The 14,222-nt window shown below is 41.0% G+C and overlaps 2 protein-coding genes across 2 annotated transcripts in view; one reads left to right on the top strand and one right to left on the bottom strand.

Moving 5' to 3' along the window:
• MMS22L (MMS22 like, DNA repair protein) overlaps positions 1–545 on the top strand; it is a gene marked incomplete at both ends in the record, with an annotated part of 84,038 nt that extends 83,493 nt beyond the window's left edge. The window contains one exon of the mRNA XM_079550582.1: positions 464–545. Within this exon, the coding sequence (XP_079406708.1) occupies positions 464–545 (82 nt within the window). The remainder of the gene's footprint in view (positions 1–463) is intronic.
• Positions 546–8,928: 8,383 nt separating this feature from the next.
• Positions 8,929–14,222, bottom strand: part of KLHL32 (kelch like family member 32) — a gene marked incomplete at both ends in the record, with an annotated part of 96,425 nt that continues 91,131 nt past the window's right edge. The window contains 3 exons of the mRNA XM_079532867.1: positions 8,929–9,090; positions 10,788–10,882; positions 13,124–13,322. Of these exons, the coding sequence (XP_079388993.1) occupies positions 8,929–9,090; positions 10,788–10,882; positions 13,124–13,322 (456 nt within the window). The remainder of the gene's footprint in view (positions 9,091–10,787; positions 10,883–13,123; positions 13,323–14,222) is intronic.

The following is a 14,222-nucleotide window of genomic DNA, read 5'->3' on the forward strand; positions in this document are numbered from 1 at the left end:
AAAACCATCAACAAAAATAGCACCAACATAAAAACAGAACAGAGTTGTGCACGAATGTAACTCATGAGCCATGAAGAATTACTCAAGAAGTATTCACCTTCACTTTAATATTAAACATGGAAGTCATCTACAGTTGTATTATTCACTTTTTTATTGACTCAGACTGAAGGACCATCATGTGCAGCATTTTCATACTACCCACTTCTGGTCTTTGATGTATAGTTTTTTGTAGTTTACTAAGTAAGAGAGACATCTAAGCATTGTTGCAACACTGTTGTGCAAACTGTACTATTCTCTTTCTTTCAACTTGGCCGTGCTAAAAAATCACAGCAAACAAAGCTGTGAATAGATAAGGAAAGAAGTTATTAGGGTTAGTCATCCAGTGTGCTTGGGAATTACCTACTTTACTGCTCAAATGTGTGAAATTGTTTAAGTAATGTTACATTCTTCTGTTTTTCAACAGGGAAGCCTACAAAAGGCTCTTAACTCACCTCTCAGAGGCTGGACAAAATGAGATACAAAAACTGGAAAATGAGGCAGGTTAGCAGTTGCTGGTGATCGTTCTTTCCCCTTCAATGTTCCAACACTGGTACCTAAATCTGCTGAGTACAACACACTAGCCAGATTCTTTATATCATTTTTTTTTAATTATGTATTTATTTCAGTGTTTTCTGTGGTATTTGAATATTGTTAAGCATCTGAAGTGTAACTCTTAATATACTGTTGTACAGTGATTGAAAGATATGGGAAATGAATTGTCTATATAAGCATAGCCTGGATTGCACCGTACAAAGCAGGATTTAAAAATAAGCACATATACATAATTTCAGAAAGCTCAATTCACATTGAGTCCTGACCCTCTTAACATTGTACTTTGGAAAACCTCATTCAGAATGTTCATAAGAAAGTTCTAATTTTGTAATTTCTAATTTATTATTTTAGAACAAGAGAAGCTTTTCTGTAGTGCTGAATTTGCAATATGCAGGCAGCACTTGCACGTTGGCCAGTATGGCAGAGATATCCTATGTAAATAAGGGCTTCTGGTATGTTGCACAAAATGTACATAGCTGTCTTAACCTTCCACATTATTTAAAAGTCTTTCAGTTTCCATTGTGTAATCTCTTGTGTTATGTTTGTGGGTAATAAAAGAACAAAAGTTCAGATTTCTTGTCCTCTTCCTTTTCATTACGCTTCTCAAAATTAACCCAGAATTTACAGCAATCCCATAATTTTATTTCTTAGTTATGACAGTGTTGATTAGCCACATCTAAAATTATACTATGTGTAAATAGTTGAAGAAGTGAGGGCAGATGGGATTCCGAAGGAAGTGTTAATTTGGGAAATGTATTTCATCTGACCATAGGCAAACTTCTGTTTGCATGGAAAGCCAGATTTGCCAAATATTTTGGATTATCTCTTGGGTCTTTCCAGATAGGTGCAGTTCTGTAACTTTTTCACAGTTTTTTTCCAAAGTAAGTTGTTGGGAATCTTTCACTAATGCCTATGGAATTCCAATGCTTCACTTCCCACAATAACCTGTGTTTACTCAGCTACTGGCAGAACTCTTGGAACAGTAAGTTCATGTCATTTGCCATTCATGTCAACGCTGGTAAAGAGGCTGTTCACTTTTAAAGTTATTCAGATTCCAATTTCATAATATTAATGCGAAGGAAAAATTCTTTTAGTGTCTTAGACACCACAGAAATCCCTAAGATGTTGTTCAGAGCAGCTTCACTTTTGTTACAGTAATGTTATCCATTCAGATCAGATAGTCTTCTTCCCTAAATCAGCTATCCTTACTTCAAATAGCACAGTTAACTAAAAGCCTCTTTACAGCTGTTTAATAGCGCAGAACATGGAGGGTCTTTTCATTATGAAAGTGACTTACTGAACTCACATTGTAGCTTCCTGTAAGTGTCTGTACCTGGGAGGAGTTTGATTCAGCTCATGAGAATTGTGCTTCTTAACAGCTTTTAAAATAAATAAATAAAAACTAAAAAAAAAAAAAAAAAAAAAAAAGCCACCTCTGAGTGAGATTAAGAGATTTCTTTGAAATCTGAGCCCTGCACCCCAGATTACAGAGCAGATGTCTGACTTGTAGTAATATTTCCTGAAAAGTAAAACCTTTGACTTACAAAGGATAGAGCGGATTAACAATCTACTAAACACATCATTAAATGATTTGTTATAGAGTATATTTAATGTCTGCAGTGGTTGGAAGTTTCTGAAAAAGCAACAGAGCTTTATGCCAATGTATGACAGCTCTTACTGCACGAGAAACTAATTTAAGCAGTTTGGAAATTATCATCCTCTTCTGTCAAAAAGTTAATGTGAACAGAAATAAAGCATTTTGCATCGTATTCATCACCCACTGCCAAATGGGCAATTTGGTTGGGCCTAATTATGCGGTATGGACAGTTGCAGATGTGACTGACAGGTTTGATAATATTAATCAGATAAAGGCTCGCAGGGTATTAGTCTGGACTGACCTACCACGTATACAACAGAACAGCAGGCCAAAATCAGTTAGAACAAAAAAAAAAAAAGAGGAAAGTGCTAAATGCAAGTACAAAGACTGAAAACCACTATGAGCTAAAATAAATCATATAGTATAGAAGACAATATGTATTATAATGTTTCCATAATACATAGGTCTTATACAGAAAAGTTTAATGTTGTCTCCTAAATTACCTTTATACAGAAGCATCTAATGATTTTGAGTATGAACAGTTTGGTTTGAAAACAGAAAAATTTACCTTCCTTGTACAATCATGGAGGACTGCTTAGACTACAGCAGGAGATCTTGGAAAGCTTCTATGTGAGCTCTACCACTGACAGGAGCAGTTTATCTTTGTATAGGTGCAAGGTTCAATTCTTGGTATGAAGCAGTAAGATAGAGCCTTGCTGCAAATCAACTGAAATGGGCATCTGAGCAGGTTTCCAGGTGAACATACCAGTTGAACATACCAGTTCAAGAGTAATTCATTGCACCTCTCATGTTTAAACAGATGCCACTGCAGTTCTGCTGCTTTTACACAAATCTTTCAAGCTTTTGTGACCTCATAGGCATGGAGCAAGAGCATTATCAAAGCTTCAGTTAGAGACACTAATAACAACTCTAACAACAATTCAGTCCTGCTCTGCTTTCTTATATGAAAAGTTGATAGTATTAAGCTATTTTGAACATTAATTACAATCATTTAAGGTTCACCATACTTTAATGGTGCTTTAACAAAATATCAAATCTCAATGAGCCATTTCTTCCCCAAAACCTCTTGCATGGTCCATGCCCAATGTCTCCTTTGTTTTAGAAGTGCAGATGGCATTGACAGGAGACCTCTCTGAAGTACAGCAGCCGTGAGCCTTGTGGGCATTTTCTCCACTGATCTCATGGGCCAGAGGACAACTATGCCCTTTCTGTTTTGCAGTATCTGGGACTGGATAGCTGAATAGAACGTATTTCTTTACATTCAGTATTACAGAATTCAGAATTCAGATCACCTCTGCCCCCTTGTGATGTGAAGCCGATGTCCAGCCCATCGCAAACAATGGCAAGGAGATGGAAGCCGGGTTTCTCTTTCCTTTATTGACCCTAAATCAACTGAAAAATAAGGAGAAGAGGGAGAAAGAAGCCTTCTGTTCAAAATTCACATCTAATTTCCAGCAGTCCCACAAAGCTGTCCATCTATTTTATAAGAATTTCCCATTTTTCTTGTTATTAAAGAGCACAAACGTGATAATTTAAATTACTCCTTGCTTTCATTTTCAATGACAAAAAAAAAAAAATATATAGTGGGGGGAAGGCACTTGTTTCAATAAAAGAGCCTCTGAAATAGAAAAATTTACACCTTTTATGCTGGAATAGAGCAGGAAATCTGTGCAAAGAAAAAGGTTCCGCAAATCTGCTATAATTGCACAGAAGAGAAACTACCAACAGCAGACACTACTTAAGGAGTCATTTAAGGAACTCCTGTCCACCTAAATGCAGTGCATTTCCCTCAGGAAACAGAAAAGAGGTTTTACTGCGCTCTGTTTTTGCTCCTTTCAGTAGCTTCGGAAAATTATGTATGCATGGATATTTTCAGTTACAAATTATAAAATATGATTAAACTATTACTTAAAACTCAAATTCAGTGTAATCGGCCCATCTGTTAGCAATGGTTATAAAATTATGTTGAAGATCAGAAATCTGATGCAGTGTCAGTATGTCATAGCATAATTAGGCTTGTTTTATGATGAATGACTTATGGATATGGCTTTTGTCTGCGTGAGCAGCTTGGAAGGGGTAACCCTTCTGTAGACTGAATATGTGAAACCTAAAGATACATGTAACAAAACCACTGCCAACTGAGGTCCTGCACCACAGGTGTGGCTCTTTGCAGACCTTTGGAAATGCCAGCAGTAACTCTGTCACAACCCAATCCACCGCATTGTTCAGTCCATTGGGCTGACCTCAGATGCACAACCTTTCCTGAACAACATCGCCTGAACAGGTGTTAGAAGTCCGAGTCTGCTAAATACATTGATTTCATAAAGGGCCAACTTCATCTATATTGCTATATATACTGGTGGAAAAATGAGCTCAGCTTTCTTCAATTACTCCTAAAAGAAAAAATTGTTCTGTTTTTCAATACTTCCAAATGTTGCAACGTAATCTAAGCTACCCAGGTAAGAGTTAACATTTTAAGTACTTCAATTTTGCAGAACCTAAGCTTTTTTTTTTTTTTTTTCAAGGACACATTGACACATTTTAAAGGGGAAAAAATCCACGTAAAAAAGATTTTTTCAATATAAATTAAATATACTTTCACAGAAATATCATAATTAAACTGTAGAAGCCCTTTATATATCTCTGTGCTAAACTTTCTTCAGTCTTCCCCCACTGCGAACCCTGACTGCAGATGAAGTGTTTTAACCTTGCCCTCTTAATTTATTCTACATTCTAATTTTCAATAAACAGATGCCGCCTCTTTCCGTGCTTGTTTCCACATTGTTCCACATTCTGCCTGTGTTGTTTCTGCATGTGTGAATATTCAATTATCCACTTCTCCATGATTCTGCAACTGATGTACTAAATGTCTGCACAGATTTGGGGGAAGGGAAGTAGAGATGGCAAAACTTAAGGAAAAAAAGAGTTACAAAAGTTTGAATGATCCTGGCAGGCGCACTCCCTGAAAGCCGCTAAGTTAAAATCACAAGCAACAATTCTTAATGCCAAGATTCTGAACACAGGAATGCAAGGACTGGCTGCACACTGCCTCACAACACACACTTGAATATGCACAGCACTTGAATACGAAAGGCTCAGCAGAGACCAAAGGGGCAGAGGAAGCTGTTGGTATCCTCTTGCTGCTGCTGTATCGTGTCACAGAATCACAGAATCATTAAAGTTGGAAAAAACCACTAAGATCACCGAGTCAAACTGTCAGCCCACCCCCACCATGCCCACTAACAACATCCCTTGGTGCCACATCCACACAGTTCTTGCACACCTCCAGGGACGGTGACTCCACCACTTCCCTGGGCAGCCCACACCAGTGCCTCATCACTCTCTGCAGAAGTTTTTCCTAATAACCAACCCGAACCTCCTCTGGTGCAACTTGAGGCCATTCTCTTTAGTGTTATCACTAGTTACATAGAAGAGGCCAATCCCCACCTCACCACAATCTTCTCTCAAGCAGTTGTAGAGACCCTTGAGCCTTCTCCAGACTAAACAATCCCAGTTTCCTCAGCTGTTCCCCATAAGTCTTGTGCTCCAGACTGCTCACCACTTCATTGCCCTTCTGTGAACACACTCCAGGACCTCAATGTCTTTCTTGTAGTGAGGGGCCCTAAACTGAACATAGAATTCAAGGTGCAGCCTCACCAGTGCTGAGTACAGAAGGATGGTCACTTCCCTGCTCCTGCTAGCAACATTATTTCTGATACAAGCCTGGATGCCATTGGCCTTCTTGGTAACCTGGGCACACTGCTGGCTCGTGCTCAGCCAGCTGTCAGCTAACAAACCCTGCCCCCAAAGGTATCAGGAATAAGAGTGCAAAGGCGCTTCCTTACAGCTCTCCAGACCCCGTGGCCCAAAAGCCTGCCTACAGCTGGGAGCAGATTTAATCAGTAAATGTAAGAAAACGCACAGAACTGCACTGGCATCCAGACTCAACAGTTCACAATGCTGCTGCATTACACAGTTGCAAAGATACCTCCAGTTCCCGCTGGCTGGAAGCTACTCGGTTCCCTTGCACAACAACCCAGATGGGAGCCCGAGTGAATGGTGCTGGCAGCTGCTTTCACACCGTGCCAATCTCGCTCCAGGAACAGAATGATCCAGCGTGGAGATATTCTAAGCATCCTCCAGGCTCTGCAGAAACACTGAGTTTAATGGTTTCTCAGAGGTACGCACCAAAACTGCTCCCTGGTCAGAGAGGGTTCTTGGGTTGAAAGGGTTATGGTTACCAAAAACAAAAGTGGCTGTAGAAGAGGTAGTCCTGGCACTTGTGCACAGGAACTTGTAGCTGGTGCAGTTTGAGAAGCCAGTGGCACTGTGCAGAAGAGGCAACACAGGGACAAGCAGGTTTGGAGGCCTTGGGCAGCCTTTACTGGCCAGGACCCTGCAGAGCTGCAGTTACACGGGGCTGTCCTGGCCTCCACCCGCCTCCTGCACTGCCACCCTTTTTGCTTCTCACCTGGTGACACAAAGCCTACTTGCTCACTTTGCTAGGGCTGTGTGGCACTTTCTGACGTCAGGAGCAGCACAGCACCTGCCTGTAGTCCTGCAACAAAAGCAGAAAGATCCAGAGAGGAAAGCAAGGCACAAAAACCTGGCCACAGAATGGCAATGAAAGGCCTCTGCGTAATCACTGGAGCCTGGTGATTAAGAACCAGAGCAGCATCCTGACACTAATAGGAGCATGTGCGCTGTCCTGAGGCTCTGTGGATGTGCTCCTCTTAACTAATTCAGTGCACTTGCACAGCTGTTTAAAATCACTATTCACCAGTGCAGACAATTAAGTGGTAACAGCCAGAACAGTAAAAGTGTCCAAAGGGCAGAGTAAACATGACAAACAACCCTCCCGCCTCACAGCCCTTGAGCGCGCTGCACTGCATGAGGCAGCGACCCCAGCTCTGCTCCAGGAAGAACAGCTCAGACGGGATGCAGAGCTGCAGCTGTGGGAGGCGACAAGACCTAGGAATAAAAGCATCACAGTGGAGTTTAGACAGGCTGAATGACCACCGCACCCTTGTCTGCAAGCATGCTGATGGCTCTGCACAGTGTGAAAGCTGCTCGCACACCTGGCAGTCCGTCAGGGGCAGGCCTGGGCCACACATGTGACTGGAAAGCCTTTCAAGGCTTTGTCTGTACAAACCATGCAGCTGGAGCTTAGCTCTCCGCAACCAAAGGCTGCTAAGAAAACCCAACAAAACAAACAGAACTTTATAACCTGAAAACTACTGGAAAAAGCAAGGTGACATGCTGTGACTACTCTGCCCATCTGGAGACTGAGATAGAGCTCACCTCACTGTACTGCTAAGCAGGCCCTTCGAAGATGTGTTTGGCCTGGAAGAGCTGCTCACCAGGCAATGCCAACCCATTCCTGTTCAGCACACACAGTCTCTTGCTGGGACATCTTCCAGAGCTGGTGTTTTTGTGAACGTCGGCAGGAATTGCACAGGTCTGCTCAGATAGCACAGGAGCAGGGAACAGATCAGCAGGTAAACCAGAAGAGTGCATAGTGCCCGTGAAGCATAAATAAAGATTTAATCATATGCTTGGTTAATATTTACAAACATCAAAGTTGCTGTCAGATATGCAAAAAAAAAAAAAAAAAAAAAAAAAAAAAAGATGAAAGTAAGAGACAGGGTCTGCAGGAGCCAAGCAAAGCCAAGATATAACAGGTTAGAGTATTTATTGTGGAGTGGCATATGCCTGAGTACGGAAGGGAGACGCACCATAAAAACCCAAGGAATAAATAAATATTGACATTGTTATACAGCTGTTTAGCTTCTGGAGACCAGTGATTTGTGGGACCATATGTTGGACAAAATGAGACCATTTGTTGATAATTGTAAATGTGGTGACCCCTTACAAACTGAATATTAAAAATATTAAGTAAATGGCATATTTTAATTACACAGTAAAGAGGCTGTTCTCCACCACTAAAAGACAGCAGCTGTCAGGAGGAATTGATCACGTGACTGAAGGTAACATTTATTTGATAGTAGACCTTGGTAAAAGACATCCCACATGATTTTTAGACTCTCAGACAAACATATTTGGTTCAGACTTACACTTAATTGTGAAGCTTCAGCTTCTTTGTCTTCTGAAAATTTTCACGTGTTCTTCAGATACTATAGGGCTTGTTTGGTTTTTATTTTTGTTTTAATCTGCTTCACAGTATTTAAATTTCAAATGAAATATAATTAAATGAGAAACTGTAAACAATGGAGTTTGGAATTGGAAGTCAACACGTTTGTTATTCTTTTTGCCGAAGGTATCAAGTAAGTTGCATAATTACCACAGTATTATACCATCTTTGTCAACACAAACAGTACTTCCTATCGTCTTTGAAAGTGCCCTTAGTGAACAACAGAAAGTGCAGACTCCAAAGAAGAGCAGCCCAGGGAGGAGCCAGGAGCATCACAATGCCTTATGAGTTGCATAATGGAATTATATAGAGACAGGCAGCAAGTAGTCACCAGAAATACAAAATGCTCTTATGTATACACCTCTGCAGATGAGGCAGAGGAGAGATACCAAGGGTTTTGTAGCCTCCTTCCTGCCTATTGTGGTCCGACATTAAGACAAATGTGTGACAGTAAAGCAGCAGTCCATGGGGGTGGATTCTTTTTGCAGATCCAAAGACCCCTTTCTGTACAGGGGGATTGATTTTCACCCTCCACATGCCACTGTTGATGATGCACACATTCCTCATCTCACATCGTGCCCATCCTATGGTGAGGCACTTGCAGGGTCTGAAGGTTGGGGCACGTGAAATAGGGAGCTGGAAGAAAGCATGCTGCTATCCCATTGGAAGCAAACGGCAGCGTGGGCCCATAGAAAACTTCTTCCTTCCCTTCCTTGCTGACATCCAGCACCTGCAGGGCAAAGTAGAAAACATTTCTGGGATCACAAAAGTAGTCTGAAATAAATTTGCTGGCACAGAATGCATGAGTGTACTACTAATTCCAGCAGAAATGTAGTCTCAGATCACTTCTAGATTGCACTTGGGGATCTGCTGATTTACTGCTGCCTTTATCACCCAACTCTTATGCTAGTTTAGCCAACTGATAGCAGACAGTGACATTTGGTGGTGCAGCAGAGCACCAAAATGCTGACACATGTTGTCACAAAGCATGATTCATTTGTAAACTTGGAGCAAGGGAAACTGGAAAGACTAAATACATGAATGACTTAAAGACAATGAAGATGTATGGAGAAAAATGGGTTTTATTCCAAAGGCAAGAGTAAACTCAGATTTGAAGATCTGATTTCATTGGTGAAAGCCAGGCACAGTGCCAACACCTCTGCCAGAGCATCCTTACTCTCCTTTTCCCATTAATGCTGCGACTGTGTCAGGCAAGTTTCCAGCTCATGACCATGATTTTAAGGAAATGGGAAGATTTCCATTCTGAAAGTGAGATCTCAGGCTCATCATTACCTGTCCCTAAGCAGTATTTAAGCCCAGATGCAAAACTGCAAACTGCCCACTGACTATAAACAAGCAAGGCCACTGCCTTGATACTGTGCTGCTCATTACTCCATTCAGAGAACTGTACTTCAACTAGTGTTCCCCAAACCTACCCGTGTGTTGTTTTCCAAGGAAAATTTTTAGATATGGTATCCGACGTCCTAACACTCAATGATAATATCAGAAGAGTAAGATTTTAACTGTTTATCTTGCTCTGCTCTTTACAAACTCCTGCTAGTGTGCATTCATTATAAGATCAGCAGCTCAACATCTGATACATTCCCTTCTGCTGGGTCTAACTTCCATCCTTATGGGACAGCTTGAAGGTTAAATTCTAAAATGTTCAGTTGGAAGCTAATGAAAATATTGCTTATCAGTAAAAGTGCAGAAACAGAGATGGAACCAAGAGTTCCTGTGTGACCAGCTGGGCAGTTACAGAAAGCTATGGCCACGATGCAGATTGGCTTCACTCAGAAGACTGCAGGAAGATAAGAACTCCTAATTTCTGTATGGGAACATCTGAAGGACACAGATCTGCAGGTAAGCTGCTGTTACACAAGATGAGAGAGCGGAAGAGTTTACTGAACAATCTACTGCCTACAGCAGGGATCAAAACTTCCATTCAAGCTTTGAAGCAGTAAGCACTAGGGCAGGTTGCAGGCTTACTGAACTTTGCCAAAGAACGACACATTAACTCTGGCTGCTCTTCTGAAAGACAGCTTGGAGAGGAATAACATCACACGAATGGCTGAAAACATGTTAGCCCACATCTCACTGTCCATTTCTTCATCTCTTTTACTTTTGAATTCTGCTGTGTAACCTGAGAATATACCCACCGTTTTACTCAAATCTTGTAAAAGGAGAGATTCCTCAACCCTGTTTTCCTAGAATATCTTACTTAGAATAATTATATTTAATTGCTAACCCGGAAATATTTCTTAATATCTGCATTTCCTCTCAGGTTTGTAGAGGCTCCGGGGCTGCTTAAGAAACATCCTTAATCTCTCCACTTCACCTGCATTTTCCTTTTTAAATAACCTCTGTGCAAAACATCTCCTTGCAAAATTATTGGAAAAGACTTTAAAAGAAACCTAAATCACTCACCTGGATACATGCCAGAGGCTCATTTGTCCAAATTGAATAGCCGCCAACTAAATATATTCTACCATTGTGGACCGCAACTCCAGACTCGTTTTGACCTAAAGGAAAAAAAGGAATAGAAAACACTTCCAATGTTTAATTAACCCTTTTAACACTGAGTGCTGGAGTTCTGCAGTAAGATGCAAACGCACTTGGCAGTAACTTAAGTTTCAGAGTTGACAACTTGCAGCAATCGATGTGAAACATGAGGGCTGTGCTCTGTTGTCCACAGGAGCTCAGGACGGTGCCATCTGGAGCAATACAACAGATGAGTCGTGTCACAGATGCACAGTGGGGCTGGGCAGGGGACCATCTGCTGTCTTCTCAGTAGTTTCTGTGCACTTGTATTTCATAGGTGATGGGTGAGCTCCCTGCCTGCTACCAGCTAACATCGCACTCATCCATTTAACACAGACATGCTGAAGGATCTGAACTCACCCCTCTGCCCACTGCAGCCACAGGTACAATAGGGAAAACTGCAGGAGTTGCTATGAAAGCTCACTCCAACAGCAGCAATCTCCTTAACTAATCTGAAGGTTCTGAAGTATAAATAAAGCTTTACAATCTGCTACTTGGTGCAACGCCTTCTGCCAGTCATGAAATCACAGAGAAAAGCTCAGGTGTGGACCATGGGAACAAGCCAACTGCTCACATCTGGGGAGAGACAGCATTTGATGGCACGGGGTCAGCTCCAGAGCAAGGGTGCCTCCAGTGCCTGGACTTTTGCAGTTACAAGTCAGGAGTCTTATTCAAAGGCAGTCATTTTGAAGGAAAATGAACACAAAATAGAAGAAATCCATTAAACAGAGAGCAATATGAATATGATAAACTAGTTCTGTTTGATAGTGTGCAATTCTTCCTTTTTGATCCAAGCATCTTTCCTTAGTGTCCATGAAGGACTCTGATGATGTAACTCAGAAACTAAGCAATCTTGAAGATTGCAGAGATTAACAAAGCCAATACAATATATTAAAGAACAAAAATCCACTATAACAGCTTTTAAATCTACCAAAAGGAAAATGACACCATGTGACTATCTTATTTGTCAAGCATTTATTTCTCTGACATGTTATTCCCAGTTGTCCTGAGCTTCTAGTCAATTTCCTAACTCTTTTGTATCCTTTTGAGTGATAAAAATCAGAAGTGAATGAAAGATTATGAAAAGTGAGGAAGGCTCATTTCTAGGATTCCAATAGCAGTCTGTGCTGAAACGTTTTGACAGACAAAACTGTTACTAAGGGAGCTCCAAGTTTGCTGCAGAAGAGAACACCTCAACATTAATGTCCTGGAAATGCATCATAGAATGATAGAATCACCAAGGTTGGAAAAGACCTACAAGATCATCCAGTCCAACAGTAATTCTCACTAAACCACATCTCTCAGCACAACATCTAAACGTTCCTTGAACACTTTCAGGGTTGGTGATTCCACCACCTCCCTAGGCAGTCCATTCCAGCACACTGCTTTTCTGAAAGAGTGGTCGGATTTCCTAACGTCCAGCCTGAATCTCCTCTGGAGCAATTTGAAGCCGAGAGAAGAGGCCACCCCCAGCTCACTACAGCCTCCCTTCTCTTCTGGCAAGCTACTGTTGGTGCTGAGAATACTCTGAGAATGTGTCACTTCCTGCCTCTACCAGGGATACAAGCGGTAGTACATTTGGGAGTCACATCAGGCAGCGGTGATATTCGGTGGATGACACGGCAGGGACAGAGAGTTAGAGTGCACTGCGAGTTGAAACTGGAACAGTTCCACCTAATGACCATAATGAGAAACTCTGCAGATGACACAGCTATCTAAGCCACTCAATGCATCCTTGATTTGATAGACTTCCAACAAAGACATCTCCTTTCTGGAAACGTATAATGGTGAAGATGTTTGGAAATAAATGACAGTTAATGGATTTCAGTGTAAGCCTTGATCTAGTATGCCAGCAGAAAGAGATAAAAATGATGATGAGATGCATTTGCCTATTGTGCACACCAAACATGGAACTAAATCCATCAGTGCATGCAAGCTTCTAGAGAATCAAAGATAAGTACTGGTAATAATATAACAAAGTGCTTTTGGTTTCCTAATTAATTATATGTGTCGTCTTAAAAATGTAGCCTGCAATATTCTAAAACAAAGGTTTTCTTAAACAATGAATGCCAGGACAGTAATCAAAATTCTTGTGTCTCAACAATGTCCCCTAAGCTAGAGGCAACTGTGGTGAAACTGTGGAGTTCCACATACCAAAGGCATGAAAAGGTCAGAGGACTTATGTTTTAATTTAACAGTAGCAACTTTTCTCCTTTTTGTACACTTGCCTGTCAACATGTTGAAGCTGCAACGTGTCCACTGGTCAGCATCAATGCTGTAGGAGTCGATGTGCCGAACCAGGATCCGATCATTGTTGTAGTCCAGGTCGTTCCCACCTAGCACATAGAGTTTCCTTTGGACAGCAGCCATGGAGTGATACACTCTCCTCTGCAGCATTGGGCTACGGCTTAACCACTTGTTCTGTAAAGGAAAAGACAGAACTTGTCTCAGCACTGCTAGAAGTCATACCTCTGTTAGCAATACAATAACATCTGCATTTACTCCTCACCCAGGGCTAGAGATTCAAGGTCTATATACTTGTGTTATTCATATGTTAAGCATGCATGTTTGTTACAACAATCACTTGATATAACAGACTTTCAGCACGTGGTTTACAGTTCTCACGTTTACATTTATTAATATGAGGCTATTTCTTGTTCCATTTTCCTGTTTAGCTCATGAGGCTTCAAAGCCTGTTTTTTTTTTTTTTCTTTTCCTGCAGAATTCAGTAGCAAATCTTCCTTATGCAAGACTATTAGACAATTCCTTTGTATACAGCACTAACATGTCTGTACCAACCAGCTCTGAGAGAGAAGATTCTTCTACCTTTCATTATTCAGAAGCTTATTTGGTCTCATCCTTGGGGAGTGAAGCAACAGGGAAAAATAATTTCCTAAAGGATCTTCCTAAATGATTTGGGCACTTGGTTTAATGCTAACCCTTTATTTGCAGGCACTCACAAAGTAAAATCCTTTTGCATATTTTTCCTTCTGTTAACAATATTCAGGAATTCTGCTATTTGTGGGGTAGAGGGAGGACACAAAAGAAGAGCAGTTACAGCACAGTATTTTAAATGCAGGAAAGCAATTGCTTCTACTATGCTTACAGAAGCAAACAACCTGGCAATCAACAAGATTAATTTATCTACGAGGAGGAAGTTAAAATCTGTGAGGAAATTCTTTGTGTTACACGTGCTAGTGCTTGTGGTAGCTCAAGAGTCTCTAATAACACAGCCTTTTAACCTCTGCAATATATAGCTATACATTTCAATGTGTAACAGTTGAGTATTAGGCATTAATGCTTGCATTAGTAGTCCGGTCT

The sequence above is a fragment of the Tetrao urogallus genome (genome assembly GCF_951394365.1).
Source record: "Tetrao urogallus genome assembly, chromosome: 2".
Lineage (NCBI taxonomy): Eukaryota > Metazoa > Chordata > Aves > Galliformes > Phasianidae > Tetrao > Tetrao urogallus.